The sequence below is a fragment of the Solanum stenotomum genome, chromosome 7 (assembly GCF_019186545.1).
Source record: "Solanum stenotomum isolate F172 chromosome 7, ASM1918654v1, whole genome shotgun sequence".
Taxonomy (NCBI): Eukaryota; Viridiplantae; Streptophyta; class Magnoliopsida; order Solanales; family Solanaceae; genus Solanum; species Solanum stenotomum.
Window position 1 is genome coordinate 57274152 of NC_064288.1, and position 19474 is coordinate 57293625.

The following is a 19474-nucleotide window of genomic DNA, read 5'->3' on the forward strand; positions in this document are numbered from 1 at the left end:
AATCATTAATTAGCATCCTAATTAGTTTGGATGGATAATTAAAGGACAAATTACTTAACTACACTCCTTTACTTACCTTAATATCCATTTATCCCTACTTATTTCAAAAATTTCAAAAATCCCTTATTTACCTATGTATCCCGCATGTATCCCGTGCACAACGGTATGTATACCGCTATGTGGAATGTATCAAATGCTATGTATCCCGTGCACAACGCTATGTATCCCGCTATGTGGAATGTATCAAACCTAATGTAACATGTGCACAACGCTATGTATCCCGCTATGTGGAATGTATCAAACCTAATGTATCCCGTGCACAACGCTATGTATCTCACAAACATCATTTTTAAGAGATTTTTGATAAATAAAAACTAGAAGGGATAGGATGTTATTTAGTACTTATGTGGTTCCTATAATTTATACTAAAATTAGCCCAGGGGGTCGTTTGGTTTGAAAATGAGTTATGATGGGATAAGTTATGTTGGGATTAGTTATGATGGGATAAGTTGTGTTGGAATTATTTTTTATTGAGTGTTTGGTTTGTTGTATTCAAAATAATAAATTTTAAGAACAATTTATTTGTTTACAAAAATGCCCTTCATTAATGTAAAAAGTGATATAACAAAAGGGTTGAAAGAGACATTTTTGTCATTTACCTATTTTATCCCGGGATTATTGTTATGAACACAAATGGTGACATGGAGGACAACCTGGCAGCCACAGTGGACAAGACTATTACTCAACCTAGAAGAAGCAAGCGCGTGTCAATTCCCTCCAAAAGGTTGGCAGATTTCATGGTCAAGCTCTGACGACAAGCACGTGAATTGCAAGTGGTCCAGGGAAATATTGCAAGGAGTGTGAGTTGATATAAGTAGCAGTGAATAGGCACAGTAAGGAAGCTATTTTTGGTGTAAAGTTGACTATCTTCTCATCCTTTATCTTCTTTTGTATCTCATCTCTTTCTTCTTCTCCTTCTTAACTGTTCTTCCTTAGCAGTTGTTGTTTTTCTTGTAATTCCAGTTAGCAATTGTAATACTACAGAAGTTTCCTTGGTTATTTTTGAGTTTATTACAATTACTATACCACCCAAAGAGAGGGATAAGTTATCCCGAACTTGCCAACCAAACAACAAAATAAGCGGTACTATAATTTAATCCCGGGACTATTTGGTATTATCTCTCACACCAAACGACCCCTAAGAGTGTCACCTGACACTCTTTTTAAAAACTAAAATGGAGCATGGACAAGAAACTAACTAATCATCACGGTGTGTTTTATTACAAGGGGAAGGGGAATGATAATTTAAATAGGTAAATAACATATAGTTGGAATATGAAACTTACAAAAAAGTTTAAGTGTTTGAGATTAGCGTTAAAATCATAAATAATTTTCTCTTTCTGAAAGAAAATAAAAGACTGACTATAAGTTATTTTCAAGATTTAAAATTTTCTCGCCACAGAAAGAAAATAAAAGACTAGTCATAATAATATTGTAATGATAATTAATTTTCGAAAATAAAAGAGTGACTATAATACTTTTATAATATTTAAATCTAGTTTTAAAATGTAAATTCAATTCAGTCAAAATGAAATAGTTTTTAACTTATCTCCAAGATTTACAATTTTCTTTTTACAGAAGAAAAATAAAAAACTGACCGTAATAATATTGTTATAATAATTATTTTCCAAAAATAAAGGAGTGTCTATAATACTATTATAGTATTTAATTCTAATTCTAAGATGCAAATTCCGTTCAATCAAAATGAAAGAGTTTATAACTCTACTTCAAGATTTATAATTTTTTTTACAGAAAAATAAATAAAAGACCGATCGTAATAATTTTAAATTTTGTTTTTTATATCTAAATTAAAGTCTAATTATTTAATAACATTAATAATGTAATTTTGGTACAACATTAGTTAGCATTAGCTAGAAAGAAAAAGAAAAAAGAAAAATAAAACGTATCATCATCCCAGGTTTCTACATTCTTTTTGGCAAGAAGTCAACCGATTACAAGGGACGTCTTNAATTTTGGTACAACATTAGTTAGCATTAGCTAGAAAGAAAAAGAAAAAAGAAAAAAAGCAAAATATAATAAATGCTATATAAATTATTTATCCCACTAATATTTTTTATTCTTAAAGATTCTATATAATTTTTCTTGACCACTTTTATTAAATTGTATTAGAAATTTATTGAAAAGGGTAAAATAATTCTCTAAATAGAAAAACAACTAATTGTTTAGATTTTTATTTTTGGATTTATCATTTAACATCAATTGCATTATTTTAGTCAGTCAAACTACACATTAAGTGCGACCATATCCACTTGCAAGTGAGAGTCTCACTGCCTATAAATTCTTCTCACAATCCGTAGAATTGACGTGCATCATTCAAGTCATCGACGCTTTCTGAAGAGATCAAACAGGTAAACTCAATCTCTATTTAGAATTTTTTTTAGAGCATTTTTTAAACTAATGCATCTGACGATTTTTTATGTGAATAATTCAGAGTCTTACTTCTGATATTGGATAAGTCAGATAGGTAAGCTAAATTTCTAAGAAAAAGTCCCAAATTTGGCTTGATTTTGAATATTTATGTGTTTGACATTGTTTTCTCTTTTTCTTCTTAGAATGTCGAGTTCCAACCCTAGATTGTTCCTATGCCATATATGTTACCGAATCATTTTCACTTATCATGAATTTATGATTCATGTTCAATCTCACCCAATTCAATTGCGACCACAAGTTCACATATCAGAAGGTTCAAACAGGCTGAATTTAACACCACTATCAATACTTGCACTACCAACGCAAAATGCAAGATTACTGAGAAATGATAGACATGTGCCACAAGAAACACCATCATACAATCGTTGGTTACAACCACATCCACACATAGCAGAACGTTCAAACAGACCGAGTTCAATATCACAGTCAAGAGTTGCAATACTAGCACAAAATACAAGAATTCTGAGAAATGAGAGACACGTGTCACGAGAACCATCATCATATCATCGTCGTCAAGTCTGGCACGTGCATGTAACTCGTGGGGAACAAACGTTGATGTCAACAAGAAGTAATCAAGTCAGGGTTTCAAATTCGACCGATACAAATCTAACTGAAATTTCTCCTGAATCTATCACAAGACCTTTCATAGATCAGTTGGATGTTCCTATTCAACACATACCTCATGATGATAATGAAAATAATGGGTTAGATGTAACCTTAAAGCTGTGAAGTCAAGAATATCCATGTCTGAAAGTTGTAGTTTTTTCTTTCTTGTGTTTTTCTATATTAGACCAAGTGGTAATAATTTGAATAATTTCTTAGATAGTCCAGTTTTTCGTTTTAGTTTTACTTTCTTTTTAAAGTGGTATTGACCGTGCAATAGAAAATTTCATCTTTCTTACAATTCTAGAAACTGTTATTTACATTTCAATTTGTTTGTCTTACTTTCCTTTTTAGTCTATTAAAAATAGAATGTTTAATTCATTTTTTGACAACTCTTTAATTTTTATTTTTTCACATATCACCTTTAATACCACAAGATGAAAGGACATTTTAGTATTTGTTTTACATATCGTTAATTTATGATCACAAGATATAAAAACTATTCTTTACTTTTTTAAACTCCATAAAAAAATCAAAACATGACAAACAAATTGAAATGGATGAAAAAAAATTTTATCATCCCAAACTCATACAATAATGTATGAATAAACAAAACTTAGTACATGTAGTATTTTATACTTGGTACTTATCATTCGTTACTTTCGATTTCGGACCTTAAATTTGCCCATGAAATAAATGGTGGTAACTAAGTGAAAATTCAATTATTATTCCTTCCTTTCCAACAACATTTTAATTGAAGTAGTCGATAAAATTTAAGACGGAGAAAGTGGTGATGCTCTTTAATTGCATAAGCTAGTTTGATCTTTGATCATCTAGATATCTCTTAAGCCGCTCTTGGAATTGAAATCAAATAGCTACATTTTTTGTGATCTTCTCTATTAAAATTGTTCATCTTGCACTCATCAACCCACCCCGAATATGTTTAAAATAAAGATTACTAGGCCCCTAAAAACATAAGAAGTTTTCCTCTCATATGGCTTGAGATAAATGATTGGTTCGAGGTCTTATCTCTATATAAAATTCCATCTCTGAAATGAAAATTGAATCTATAAATATAAAATGATCAAAAAAATTCAAAACTACTTATTTTTCAGGATCGTAATTTAATTTTCCGAATGTATTGCAACCTTGACAAACCTTCCCCTTAAGAAAATTCAGCTAATATCATGTAAATCGATGATCCACATATCAATTAAATTGATAAAAATAAATACTATTTTCTTTATCATATTTAAAAAAAAATATTTATCTCAGACGTTTTTTTTTTTAAAGAAAATTATTGATTCCATCTCTGGTGACTTGAGATTATGTAATATTTAAGATAATTTGCAAGAATTAATTTTTATTTATTGCTGATAAAAAAAATAAAAAATGACTGGCTCTAATAATTTATCAACCCTCTTTTTAAGGTTAACATCTCATGCTTAGTATAGATATAGTCATTAGATAAATCTTAACTTATTTTTAGATACAATAACACCATTTTACCCCAAATTTTTTTACTATTAAATGTGGTAAAGATTTATTTTCTACCTTTAAAAAATCATCTTTCATTCTTCTATTATTATTATCATTTGATATTTAGTAAATTGCATTTATAAGTCTTTAAACTCTCTAGCTATATACACCACTATATTTGAACCAAAAACAAAACAGAATAAATTTCTATTCCCAAAAAAAAAAACAAATTCTGTCTTTCTCTAAACATTTTATATTCTCAAAATCTTGTTGTTTATATAAAATCTCATTAACATCCCAAATAACAAAGTTAAGTGCCTCATTTATCAAAAAATAAAAATTGAAAGGTGAAAGCATGGGCTTTAAGGATTTTCAACTCAAGATGGCCAAGGTATATGTTCTTTTTTGTTAATCTATATACATTTTGTTTAATCTTTTTTATACTTTAATTATCAATAAATTTTTGAAGCAAAAACAAAAAGTAATCACTTCTAAATCGAGAATTTTGATTTATCTTTAATTGTTTTACCTAAATTGCACTCAATTACCCTAATTTAATTTTTTTTAAATCCATTGTTAGAGTCCTAAACTAGCATAAATCTATCAAGGTTGTAACAATGTTTGAAATTATTGTTATATGTTACAATTCAGAGTACTAGGGAAAATTCACATGTCTATAGGTGCATTCATCTGTTATTTTTTACGTATATACAGTAGATGTTGAATTCCCTTAGCTTTTTCGTATATTTGAAACAATAGATGTTGAATTCTCTTAGCTTTTTCGTATATTTGAAACAGTAGATGTTGAATTTCCTTAGCTTTTTCGTATGTTTGAATCTCCTTAGTGAAAATTCTGACTTGGTTTGATGTTTTTTCAATTTCTAAGTTTTTTGTTCATTTTTGATAGAAACTTAGGCTGAAAAAGTTTATTGGCAAAGAAGGAGGAAACAAGAAGAAAAGATCAGGAAATGGGAAGAGGCTTCCATGGATGATGCCAATAACTCATGGATATTACGTGGCGGAGGAAAGCCGCGACGGAGCAAGGCCACAAACGCCTCAAAGTAACAAGGTGGAGTGTGATAAAGTGGTGGTGCAAAGGGAACAAGTTGAGGAACAAGAGTGGTGGTTTTGTGGTGTTTTTGATACTCGAATCGGGGGCGGAGTTACCAAGTACCTGCAGGCTCATTTGTTTGACAACAATCTTAATGAGGTAATTAACAAAATATGATCTTAGGATACTATGTTTCACAATTTTCTTGTGTTTTGTTTGATAACAATGAACATAGATGTGATCGTTGTTTATTTTGTCATTTAGGTAAACAAAGCATGAAAAATAATATGTTTTTACGATTCCTAGGTTCACCTTTTTCTTGTGTTGTTTAGTTTTGTTATCTTGCAAAATTGTTTTTTTATCTGTTTAAAGGTTGAATTAAGGCATCCAAGGGTGTAACGTAGTGATCATAAGGTCTCGGGTGTTTAAAGGTTAAGAATCATGATGTCTCAAGTTTAAATCCTAGCAGAGACAAAAAAAAACACTAGGTGATTTCTTCTCATCTGTCCTAGCCTACCTTGGTGGACAGAGTTACCTAGTATTTGTTGTTGGTAGGAGGTAACAAGTATCACTTGGAACTAGTCGAGGTGCGAGAAATCTGGTCTTGAATTAAGGTTTACACATAAAGATGGGTTTATTTAATCTCATAATGTTTCATCTCAAATTGTTTTTATTTGTTTAAGCTTGAGTCAAGGTTTTCATTTGTATGTTATGAAGATGTTACAAATTTAAAAGTCTATGCAACCTATGTTGGTAGATATTTACAATATGTTTATACATACACATAATTGATTCTCTTTTCCAAAATTGTGAAGCCAGAAAAAGAAGCATTTTTCGCTCAGCTTGCTCATAGTGCAGGTCTCACTCGTATAATATCGTATTAGGCCAGACTGACTCACGTACTCCTTATCGTGTATATTTTATTTAGCCAGAGTGCCAGACTTACTCACTCGTCTACTCCATATTGTTGATATAGTATTTGGCCAGACTCACTCACTCGCTTACTCCTTATCGATCTATATTTAATACTTTCTTCTATCTACGTAATTTAAAGGACAAAAACAAGAATGGAACCGTAAGCTCCTATGTTATGTATGTTGTTGTGTGTGTATGTTAGTAACATTGGGAAATTTTAAAAAGCCCTCAATGATAATCAATATGATCACCTATGAGAGGTCATTTTGATTGTTGGGCTAATATCTTCTGTTTCTTTTAGTGTATAACCAAAAGGCATATAATATTTTATCATCCTACGATTTCTGTTACTTTCTATTGTCTCTTGTACTTCGATATCTGCTTTGATATGCTTTTCCTTGAACCGAGGGTCTATCGGAAACAACCTCTCTACAGTCTACCCTCCCCAGACTGGGTATGTTATTGTTGTTGTAGGCATATAGTTGGAGGTGTTTAGCTCATTTTTTGCGCCTATTTTCGTACAGTCACAAATGAAGAAGAAAAGCAAAGAAACATTGAAAAAGGCACATGTTCATGCAAAAGCTAAGGTCAGGGAAACAGAGAAACTAGAAAGCACCTGGAAAATGGGTTCAGCTTCTGCATTAGTCATCAACGGCGAGAGGCTAGTACTCGCGAAGATGGGTGAATACAAAGCTGTAGTATGCAGAGACGGCGAAGCTTTTGAAATTAACAGAAAGCAACAGCAAACAACAAAGCCACATTGGTCACATAAGCTCTTCTCAGGTATGACATAATAATATATCATCCTTTGTGAAATTTCCTTTTGATGTAGAAAAAACTATATAGCTGAGTTTATTGTTTTTTGGTTTGTATCAGCTGCCAAACGCTCACCTAAAGCTGGAGCTGATAAGCCTTCTAAAAGGTCGGAACTTGTTGTTGGTTCAGAAAGAATTGATCGCGATACTGAATTTGTTATCCTAGCTAGCCCTGGCGTATGGGAGGTAAGCTCAAAATCCAACACTACAAGAAATAAAAAAGAGTTAATAGTCAGAAACACACCTAAAGTATCTTGTTTTTTCGAGTTTTATACCTGAACAACTATCAGTTATTCCCTTTTCCTACTTGAACGATAGTAGCCCACACACCTGATAGTTCATGTATGGAACTCGAAAAACTAATATACTTTCGGTGTAAAAAGAAAGAAAACGAACCTTTGTGGCGACTGTTGATATCTGATCGAGAAATTTTTCGACAGGTCATGAAGCAGCAAGAGGCAGTGAACCTGATTAGGCATTTGGAAGATCCACAAGAAGCTGCTGAATGTTTAGCAAAAGAAGCGATAAATAGAATGAGCAAGAGCAATATTTCTTGCCTTATCATTAGATTTGAGTGATGCAGAAATGAGAGTTTGTGTAGAACTTACTAGCATTTGTGAATGAAACTACACATTTCATCAACTTTACATACTCTTTATGAGTAATGCTTCCCATTTACAGAACTGGGAAGTTATATTTATATATTAGGAGTGATATATTTTTAGCATATTAAAGTTTGCTTTTTTCAAGCAATACTTCTGTAAGCTCAAGCTAGGATCTCAGAACTAGTTTTGGCAATGTCAAGAAAAAAGAATTTCTAGATTATTACTTTTCTCTTTATACTGTTTTTCATTGAATATTCATTTTTCTTACGAAACAGACTTAAGATATGGGCAGTGAAGATTCATATAGTCGACCTGAATGTGTTGAGTTGTTGTTGTGGATATTGTTTCCACTTTTATATTCATTCCAATAAGCTTTTGGCCTTAAACCTCCTTGAAGCATAAGGTTAAACAACAATAACATGCTCAGTATAGTCCTACAAATGGGGTGTCGAGATGGTAAGGTGAACACATACCTTACCAGTACATTTGTGAGTGGGGTAGAGAGGTTGTTTCTGATAGACTCCCGGCTCAAGGAGATAAACTTTTTGAGAAGATTTGGAATAATTGCAAGAGACAAAAGCTATGGTGGAAATATTGAAAGCTAAAAATAGCAAATATAACCAAAGTAAAAGAAACATCAGTAATAGTAAAATTGAAGTATAGGATAATGTTAGTATAACAATAATAAAATTAATAAGGGATTAATAGGTGCTCCAAAGTAGAACCTTACTTGCCACTGGGGAGAGAAAATGCTCGACTACCTACTAATCATCTGCCTAATCATCGATATCCATACTCTCCTATCTAAGTCCTCGATGAGTTGAAAGTGTATATATCATATCTAATCACATCTCTCCAATTCTTCCTCGATCTACCTTTATCTTTCCTCAAACCTATAACCGCTAACATCCCACGCCTCTTCATTAGGACATATATGGTCCTCCGTTCACATGTGTAATCTATCGTGTCTCACTTCTCCCATCTTGTCCTCCATAGAGGCTACTCCCACCTTGCTTCGTATATCTTTGTACACTAAAAACAAGTTCATCACCCCTTATATGCAAAGAAACTAATGATGCAGTTCATCACACTGAAAACTAATGTTTAAACCCTTTATAGTTGCCTTATTGAAGAGAAATTTTATTTTACTAGCGAACAATACTTTGAAGACTAAAATTTTCAAGAGCTAAGTCAATGAGGACAGTAATGCATTTTTCTATGGATGGGAAAGAAAATTCTAAATGAATGACAGTGAAGTTTTGATACTTTGAAGCAGTAAATATACAATAGGAACTTGCAAAATTTTCACTGCAAAACACCTACTATCAAATCCAAACTGTAGAGTACATTGAAAGTTGACATACAGTCGAAAGTATATACATTTCTCATCTTAACACAACACATCTTTACAGTAACTAAATTTACGAAAGGAACTGTTTTGGGAAGAAGTCATAAACAGCTGTGTGACTAATCACACCTCCAGCTGACAACCAGAGGAGCACTTGAATAATCTTGATACTGAATGCTGTCACCTTTTCTCGCTAGTCTTGCTTCGAAAGGGAGATAACAAAGAGAGGCGAGCTGTATGCAAGTGTAAACACCTCAGTTCCTCATTCATCAATATAAATAATAAACATGTAAAACTTGCAGATAACATGAAATCTTACACTTCTGTGAAACATTGCCAGCAGTTGGGGTTTCATCTTGGGAGATCAAATTCTTCAAAGTGAAAACTGGAAGAGACAAGGTATAAGGTCAGTTTATAGATATTGACGAGCAACACGGGAGAACAAATTATTGTGGATTCCACACGTGAGGCGGCGTGTTGAGAATATAATAAAAGTATGTAAAAGTGTGCTCTCTCTTACGGCTTAAACCTTTAGATAAGACGGTCACACACTTCAACACATGAATTTCAATTGTGCAGATGGGATTAGAGCTAAGCATTCAGGATTAAATCAAAGTTGTCCATTGAGTCATCTAGAGTAGATACACATCAAAGAAATCTTCCCAAAACTGTGCATGATGTTGAAAGACATGCCAGCCAAGAACTGCTTCCCCCATTCTTCTCAACTGACAACCCAATAGTACTAATCCCCTACCCCTACACCACTCCTTTCCAATCACAAACAGTTCTCTATTAAACTCGTTTTCTTCTCTTTGTATATCTTATTTTACTTGTCCTCTTGTTCTCTGATTTTGATGCTCCCTATTTGGCAAAAAGTAACACGCAGTGCTAATTTAAGAATTTGGTGTCTAAGACCAAAACCAAGCAAAGACACCATCCCTGCCTGGCTGCAGGCTCAAATGATAGCTGGTCATAAACTTCATTTTTGGATTTATAAGAAAACTAATATTATATTTTTGGATAAGATCATCTTTATAATGTAAAAAGGAAATGTGTCAATCGATGTTTTCCACTACTGCTATCAAATTAAGAGATCTTAAAGATCGTTACCTTCACTAGGCAAGGGAGCATTTGTGGCACTATCATCCTGCTTCATGCTATTCGTGCTTGAACCATTTGATTCTGCTCCTCCAGAGGTGTGATTCTTTTTTCCAAACCTCAGGAGGCGTTTAAAACCTTTTGGTGATTCCTTCACTTGAGTCCTTTCTGCAGCTTCTGGATTGTTATCTACTCTAACAGTGTGAATATCAGGTGCATGAGCTTTGCCAATTTCTTTAACTGTTGATCCTATGTCTGAGCTCGATGGGAGTGCTTTAGCAAACTCCAAGTTTCTGGTACAAGGGTCCTCTACAGATGAGACACGAGCATACGGAGCACGATAAACAGTACTTCCGATATTTGCAAACTTGGGTGTGTCATCTGCACAATTCGTCGCTGTCTGCAAATATTAAAGGTGGAAGATTCAATTTCTTCTGTTCAATATGCACAGCTAATTCTTCTTTTCTTGTTTTTGAGAATGAACAAGTAATGTTAATTCAATAAGAGCTCAAACAAGCGAAGCAGAAATTAAAACTTTTAGCAATTAAACATACGCTAATGAGAATAACCCCATAGGTAACCATGAAAAGCATAAAATTAAATCCACTGGCATATAAATGATTACAAACATCCATAGGAGCAACATGCAACACAAATATATGATTTCTCTCCTTTATCAGTAAGTTTTGTTTAGGTGTATATTCTAAGTTTTCCAGACAAGGCTGTTTAAGTGAAGATATTTTTTTTTTCCAGTTAAGCTTATGCGGCTGAAAATTAATTTAAAACCAACATGTAATTAATTGAAATGATAGCTCCCTGACAGCACAGAATATCAACAGATCAGGCACCCAAGAACACTAAAATGCCCCTAACCCCGCCGCCCTGAATACCCCTTCTTACCCCATGCCACCGAAGGAAAAAGAATCAAATGAGATCAAGTAGATTCATATTCCAGATAAAACTAAAACGCAATTTTGAGTCCGATCAGCAACTTTCTCAGTAAAAAGATAAATTAAGTTATCTATGCTGCTTCTGGAAAAAGGTTTGTTAGATCAAGACCATTTTTAATGAAGAAAATCAGGGACATTTTATCTTCATGATCTACTCATGGTAACTGTAATTACCATATGATCAACTGAGATACTAGTCACTGAACTGTAAGAAATTTTAGTAATTGTGTTGTGTAAATGGAAACATCAAAGAGTACCACCTCTTGATTTTACCCAACTCTAGTAGTCCTACCTCATGGGAATTTGACAGCTCTTGCAGTCGGCTAGGAGCAGGTGCTCTAATAAATCCTTCAAAGGGTGACGGTGGGTCACGTGTAGAGGCATAGTCAGTTCTCTCAACACTGTTAATGTTGTCACATTCTTCCACAGCCAAGTGCTCTGATGATGAACTGGGAACAGCCAAAGAGGGCTTCTTCTCCTTCTCAAGCATAACAACAGTTTTCTCAATAATGTTTTCATCTAGATCATTCTTGTATGATTCAATGACTTCAGATGCTACAGAAGGCCTGTCATTCTTCTCCATAGCTATGTTCTCCACAGCTGGTTTGTCTTGTCGTAAATCTGACGACTCTTTGGTGGTTCGGATTTTCAGCTCAGGAAGAGTTGCAGCCTTCTTTTTGTCAAGGTCTATGATGGCAGATATTTTCTTGCTCTCTGGCACATCAGAGCGCTTTGTCTTAGACACTGGTTCGGCACTCCGAGCCTTGGGCTTTGATACAAGTTCAGCACTTTGTGCCTTCCGTAAGGTACCAGGCTTGCTGCTGATTGCTTTGGGCTCTGATAGTCTTCTTATTCGTGCCATGGATGCCTTTGAATCAGGAGTAACATCATTGTTTCCTTTTTTCGGTTCAGACAAGGATGATGCTGATCTACTCAATTTGTTACCTGCCAATTTGCTGCCATCAGCTGATTTGCTGGCTTTAGAGCCCTTTTGCACACCATTTGACCCCAACGGAGTTCTTATTTTGGTTCTTTGCAATGGTGACAAGGATCCAGGCTCTGAGTCACTGAACTTAGATCCCCTGAAGGTGCCAGGAGAGCTTTTTGCTGGCAATTTTCTTGTTTGGATTGTTGGTGCTGGAGAGTGACCAGAGCTGGGGCCACCTCTGGATGCAATTCTCTTTTGCCTTTCCAGTTTTAATGCTTCAATGCGCTTTTGGTCTGCCTCTTCCTGCAAAATTTTAAAGTTCCACCTATTAAACTCGGAGGAGAATATATCATAAACAGGTTAGATTTCCCAGAAAGATCAAGCTATATATCAATCACTAAAATCGTCTACTGTGGAAAAAGGGGGAAAAGTGAAAAAAGGTTGAGTCAGTGCACCTTTTCTTTTTTCATCTTCTGCATATCAGCTTTGAAGGATCTTATCCTCTCAGCACGTGCTCGTGCATCATCCAAAGGACTTGACTTTGACATTTTTCCTTTTCTTATTGGTCCTCCACTCCTTTTCTTGTCCGAAGTATCGACAGTAGCTTTTGACCTGCGATCTTTCTCTGATTTTTTTGAACCTTCCTTAACATCATTGGAGACTCCATTCTTTCTTTTATCCTTTGAAGCAGAACCTTCATTGCAAACTTGCATTTCATAGTCTAAAGCAGGGTCATAGACACCCAACCTTTTCTCTGTTCCACGCTCAGACATCAAGCTAAAATCATTAGGCTCGTAGCTCATAATTCCAGCAGAGCTGTTTTCTGATTTTTGATGCGCCAATGGAAGCTCAGAGTCCATGTTAATGGCAGTTCTACCATCTGGTCCAACGTCATTCAATGACATTGACCTAAAAGGTACTACAAAAGACTCATCAGTCATATCATGCGAGGAAGCTTTGTCTAACTTATTAGTATGCTCATATGCATTTGGATCTAATGAATTTCTCAGCCCTGATTGATTTCCTCGACCATTTAACATAAATTCATCATTTGCAGTTCTACGCATGACTTTTCTTCCATTTATCTCAGTAAACTGCATGTCCACGTGGTCACCAAGTCCTTGTCCATTGTCATATCCTCTGCTAGAAAGTAGAACTTCACCATTAGAACCCCTGGACATGCGAGACATCTTTGCACCAACTGTATGCATATCACTCAACCTATCCTTCATTTCAATGTCGTCTTGGGCACCAATAGCCAAAGGATCATTGGAAATGGTACTTTTTGGTCTCCTCCTTGCATCTTTCTCCATTGCGAACATGCCATCTTTGTCATCTTCATTACCTTTCAATAAACAATTTTGAAATGCCAGCCAGTGCCCACCATCAGCTTCCTTCTCACAAACAGTGTCATCATCATATAAAATTGATTCAGTGCGGCTTCGTCTTGTTTTTGATGACCGTGAAGTTCCCTTTTTCACCAGGTCGTGACCGCTGCCTTCTAGATCTTCACTATCAGCATCATTTTCCGAACTAGAAGCTGCTTCTGATTCGCTAGCATTAGAGTTCTTTGCTTTAGAAGTGATATAATTAATGTTACGTATAACAACCTTTCCTGATTGATTTTTCCTAGACCGACCAGACTTCTTTCTCTGACTATAAGACCCTTCATTGTCCATTTCTTCATCTTCCTCTGAATCACTGTTGCTCTCTCTCCTATCCGAAGACTGTCTTTTCTTTCTACTCTGCGGAGTGACACCCGTTCGAGAGTCTTCCATTCCTGGATAAGGAGGTTGATAGAGATGTCCATTTCCTGGATAAGCTGGATAGTAAGGTACTCCTTGCATGGGATATCCTTGAAAAGCAGGTACGCCAGAGGGAGGAGAATGCATTGGCCAGGGTGGATACATTGGATGCAGAAATTGATATTGTTGTTGACCATTTGGACTTTGTTGATCCAATGGAGGCCTTTCTCCTATATTGCAAAATAATAAATCAGATCTTATCAACTCCCTCAAGAAGGCACATGTTGTACAAAAACATAACATGCCTAAATCATCCTACTCAACCCTCACAAACCATAAGACTATCCAAGGTCAGAACTGAAAGGAACCCCAACCCAATGAACATTTTGTACGTCAAAAAAGAGAAACGAAAACTAGAACCTCGATGAATAAAAGAATGTATGTTATTATTTTTCACAAGAAATCCAATAATTTTTTTAGAAAACCCCTCTAAGAATCTCCAGAAAAGTGTCTAGAGTTCCTCAGAGCACAGATTCTGGCACAAGGTTATCTGGACCATCCCTTGCCAGTAATTTTTCATACAGCTTAAAGTTGAATGAATCATCAAATCAGGGTAGGCTAGTAAAACCTTCCAGAGACAACAAAATATGGCCTCGCCCAGAATCCTATATGATGAACAAGTTATGATAAGAGTACCACCCTTCAACAGGATTGCTTCGTTACCTGAATTACCATCTGTGCTTGATTTCACATAATTCTCAGAAGCCATCTCGCTGTTGGAATCAAACTGCTTATTAGCAATATTAGAGAGCAGAATTCCAGATGCATTCATTGCAGCAATGTCTAATTGATTTGCCATTGCTTCTGCAGCTTCAATTTCAACCCATTGTCCATTTTCATGCTTTTTCTTCCACAGTTCCATAAATCTTACACATGCATCTCTGCCACATGAAAATATATAATGAATCATAGAATCGTTATGCAATTTTTTGAATTAACCTTTTATTTGTGACTCTTCTTATAGTTTGAAGAGAAGTAAAAGTTGCTCCTGATTGCTTACCTTAAGCGTGAGGCACCAAACGATTCAGAAAATGATACCATCTGTGTCATACGATCAATATCAAAACCAGCAGCTACAGCACGAGCAAATGCCATTCCTTGTTCTTTTTGAAGCATAGACTTGCGAGTCTCCAGGACCTTCAAAAACTGTACTCTGGATAAGAAAAATCAATCAAAATGCGTTCGAGCTGTTACTAAACTTGAATAATTAGACTTTTCATATATGTAACAGGCTCAAAGGAACTCCATATAAGTTCTGGAGATTCTTTAAGGCCTACCAAACCAATAACAAACTGAAGGAAACTTCAAAAGCATGAGCATAGGCTGGTGACATACAACTTATGTCAATACTAAAAAATGGAAATAAAATACAAGTGAATCCTGCCTTTATTTTGACTGCCCCAGTTTGGAGGTCAATGAGAGTGAACTCGCCAACATAATATGCAATATTGACACAAGCTGACATGCGTAAAGACTAAGAGGCTGCGAACAAGGATTTGATTTGAAGCAGAGAATCATGAACAAAGACAGACGTACAATAGATCAGGAAATAATAGTGAATTTTGACTAGTCATGGTTTGAATAAAGTGGAGGATCATGAATGTTCCGTGTCAAAAATATGAGTTCGGTTGAACCCGTAACGCTAAGGCTACATCCGCCTCTGACAAAGGAACAAAGATGCAAAAAAGAATCTGTCAAATTCTTCTACTTGATAAATTATCATCAACCAATCCTAATCCACATGATGATAAAGTGAGACCACAGTCTCGTGTAATTCAACGAACAGAAAAATCTGCTGAAATGATTTGCCACTCACATACCTTGAATTTTCTTCCTGCAAATCTGTTTGAGGTTGATGTTCCCCCGGCTGCCCGAAAAATAAACCAGATAAGGAAAAATGTATAATGTTGTGCAACATTTGAAAGAATACAATGTGTTCAGTCACCTTGTAAAGAACAATAGCTTTCTCCTCATTGACATCTGCTGTAGATTTAGTACCTGCCCATAGTTCAGTGTTTTTTCAGTACCTTGTGTCATAAACTAGCAATTTCACATAACACTGGATGATAAAGCCCACTGCTACTTAGCTGATAGAAGATGGAAGAAGAAGAAAGATTTATTGACAAAAATAAGTAAGGAACTTGCAGTGTCTAGATATCGATATCAAAAGCAGTATTTCCTTGCAAATGAAGGAACCAATCAATGAGCAATTGAAGGTGGAAAAAGTTAAAAGTGGGAAGAGTCAAATTAGCCAAGAAACCAAGACCATAAAGTTTAGAACAGAGTATCACTTGACCTGTGTGATGATGAGAACGGAAAAAAAAATGAATTGGCCTTGTTCTGTTAATAATGATACAAGTTTTTTACTCAGAAGTACCTGCAAAGTTTCCTGCTGGTTTAGCTTCTTTGAATTCAACCTGTTGAAGAAATAAAATGGTTGGAGTGACGTCTTGACAATCAATGACACGTGGAATTTCTGAAGATCAAGTAAATACTTACTGGCCCCTGCCCACTATCATTGTTTCCCTGAAGGGCTATTGCTTCCTCAATCTGCAAGATCTCAGATTCAATGGTGTATACCCTTTCCAAAACCTCCGGATTGCTCACAAAGCGAACAAACCTATTAACAGATAGAAACATTGGACCAATTGATATTAAATAAACACTGGACTGATATGTTTCTACACCATTATCACACTTGTATTCTCTTTTTTAATCTTTCTCAGTGTCTGTAGGACGTGCCAAAACAGCTTAATCTAACAGGGTGTGAAGCTATCATGACTGAACTCCTGGACACTCCAGAATAAACTTTATATGATAAATGCTTACAAGAGTTATTTTGGTTTAGCTTGCTGGTTACACAGAAAAGAGGGTAAAAGTTTCCTTTATCGGTTTGCAACAATATGGACTGTCCCTAACAAAGGTTCCGACGCATTTAGTGAGAAATGTATATGAAAAAGTTTATCCCTTTGCACATGAGACATGACAGATTACAATGTCAACACAAAATTGATATTAAGATTACATGAAATTGATAATTGGAATTCTTACAATGCCAACATAAAATTGCACAAACCTTTCCACTGTGCCCTTTGTAAACCATGAATCATCAGCGTGAGCATCTGGTTCCAGAAAAATTGAGTAACCACCCTTGGCAATTTGATCCTGAGCAGTTCTCAAGTGAGCAAGAAAAGGAGTAAGCAATCCAGAAGCTAGTTTCTCTTTCTTGTCATTGGCTATAATGAAAAGATCACACCTGAAAAAGAATGTATTTGATAAGTACAGAGAAAGTCAGCAGCTCCGCTCTACGTCCTTCAAAAATGCTTTTGCAAGGAAAGACATTACACTCAGCAACATATTTACTATCCAAAGGCACAAAAACCAAATGACTACAGCAATGCTACTCAAAATACTCGAAGTTCTATTATTCAACCAAAATATTGGCACCCAAGATCCTATAACGAAGAGACAAGTAGAGATAAATTGCATCTGCCTATGCTCTTAATTTTTCAGTTTGCATAAAACTCAACAAAGATAAAACAATAGTAGTAGCTAACTTGGGTGCAGTTTTCACACCATCCAGATTTCAGACTCTTTAACCAATCAGACAGCAATGCCATTTCCATTCAATTAATAAAAAGAGAAGAGAGAAAAAAACAGTAATAAGAGAAAAAACACAGAAAAACTCTAACCACCTTTGAGGAAATGATAAAAGACTCTTAAGCATCATACTTTTATCAAAACCACATATTCCCAGATTTACAAAGGGAAGACAGTATAAGGCTGCATAACAAGATTGTTGAATATCCAACTGGATTCTCAATCTATATGTTCAAGGAGGTTTGAATTGCATTTTACACAATTAATTCTAACATGACTGTGGGCCTAACTCAACCTCAAAAGCTAGCGGGGAGGACTGCCCAAGTCAATATAAGCAAACCACCATTCAATTCCCCAACCAATGTGGGAATCTATCAGTAACAGAAAACCATAAGTCAACAACCACTAAACTTCCAATCTCAGACTAGTTGGATTTTGCTATATGAATCCTCTATATCCATTCTGCTTTATTTAGGCCCATTTTGCTCCAACACTGGCAAATAATTCAAGACAAATTCAGTTTACTCTAAAACTTAACATTCTCTAAATCTAAACATTTGTCTGACATGACATACAATCCTCTAACAAGAAAACAACAAGTTGAACATAATCATCATCAACCATATAAACCCAAAGAGATCAATCAACATCCATATAAACACAGCAACAAATCATTGTAAAACACCATTCATGAAATATTAACCAAATAAAAAGACAACATTTTTCAGTATATATACCTAGTTCTAGTAGGAGTGAGCTGAAAAACAACCGAGTCAAGTCGAGTACTCGACTTCATGATTCTTGCCCTTCCAATTCCTTCACCACCAACTCTTAGATCTTCAAAATGAACTTCCAAATCTTGAAACAAACAAACCTAACAGCTGAACAAAACAACCCCAAATGAACCAATCAGTAAAACCTCGCTGTTTTCATCATCAAGATTCCATTTTTACACAAGAATAACACAAAAGCCCACTTTTTTAGACAAAAAGAGCAAAAGGGTCTGTAGTAGACCAAAAAGATTAAAAGAAACTTCACTTTAATGGGTTGTTTTCATACATTAACACTCACCCAAATCAAAATGTCATTCAACAAAATCAAGATTCCACCTTTACATGCAGAAAACTCACTGACCCATCACCCAATATAGCTCAAAAAACACACAGACACACACTATATGTGAAGGATCCGAAGAAAGAAAGCAACTTTGGATGCCCCCACTGGAGAGAAAAATCTACTTCCAATATACTAACAAAGAACAAGATTCCCCCATTTGGATATATTATCGCCTAAGGTGAGAAAAGAGAAAGGTCAAGGGTATTTTAGGTATTTCGTATAAAAAGTGGAGCACTAAAATATTAGAGGACAAAATGGAGAAGGTGTGATCAGAGAACATTTTCAAAAAAGTGACAAAAGTACCCCTGAAATGGGAGTGTGTTGTCCAATGTGGAAATATGAAAAACCACCAACCAGGTTTCGAGTTTGAGTCCCGAAGTCATTTTTATCAAAAAAAAAAAAAAATCTTAATTTTAATACTCCATAATTTTTTAATTTAATCAAAATTTAATATAAATATAGGATTAAAAAAAACACTGTGAGTGATGCTAATTTGCGCTTAGGAAAATGAGACCTTTTTTTTTTGTGGTGACAGTCAAAGGGGCAGTTGTACATCAATTATATGCACTTAATTTGTGTTTTTATTTATTTATTTATTTATTGAGACAGCTTTAAATATTACTGCTCTTTATTTTTATGAGGAGTGTGAC

The 19474-nt window shown here is 34.9% G+C and overlaps 3 protein-coding genes across 6 annotated transcripts in view; 2 read left to right on the plus strand and 1 right to left on the minus strand.

Annotated features, from left to right (window-relative positions):
- The window catches only part of LOC125871526 (cryptochrome-1), a 258924-nt gene that overhangs the window by 63042 nt on the left and 176408 nt on the right, over positions 1-19474 (plus strand). The gene's annotated exons all lie outside the window — the stretch shown is intronic.
- Positions 4918-7965, plus strand: LOC125871539 (putative protein phosphatase 2C-like protein 44). The gene is made up of 5 exons (XM_049552161.1): positions 4918-4984; positions 5501-5803; positions 7084-7342; positions 7436-7560; positions 7815-7965. Exons 1-5 carry the CDS (start codon positions 4949-4951, stop codon positions 7950-7952), a joined length of 861 nt encoding a protein of 286 aa, XP_049408118.1. The 5' UTR covers positions 4918-4948; the 3' UTR covers positions 7953-7965.
- On the minus strand, positions 9307-18976 carry LOC125871519 (COP1-interacting protein 7). 4 transcript variants are annotated; one of them, XM_049552128.1, is made up of 14 exons: positions 18780-18976; positions 18446-18566; positions 17185-17364; positions 16608-16728; positions 16486-16525; positions 16054-16106; positions 15929-15975; positions 15109-15261; positions 14772-14989; positions 12759-14278; positions 11668-12606; positions 10438-10825; positions 9647-9712; positions 9307-9560 (listed from the first exon to the last, which is right to left on the minus strand). In XM_049552128.1, exons 2-14 carry the CDS (start codon positions 18502-18504, stop codon positions 9508-9510), a joined length of 3837 nt encoding a protein of 1278 aa, XP_049408085.1. In that variant the 5' UTR covers positions 18505-18566; positions 18780-18976; the 3' UTR covers positions 9307-9507. The 4 variants fall into 4 exon arrangements, with proteins under 4 accessions (XP_049408085.1, XP_049408084.1, XP_049408083.1 ...); XM_049552127.1 differs by having other exon boundaries at positions 18446-18589; XM_049552126.1 differs by having other exon boundaries at positions 18446-18589; positions 18768-18976.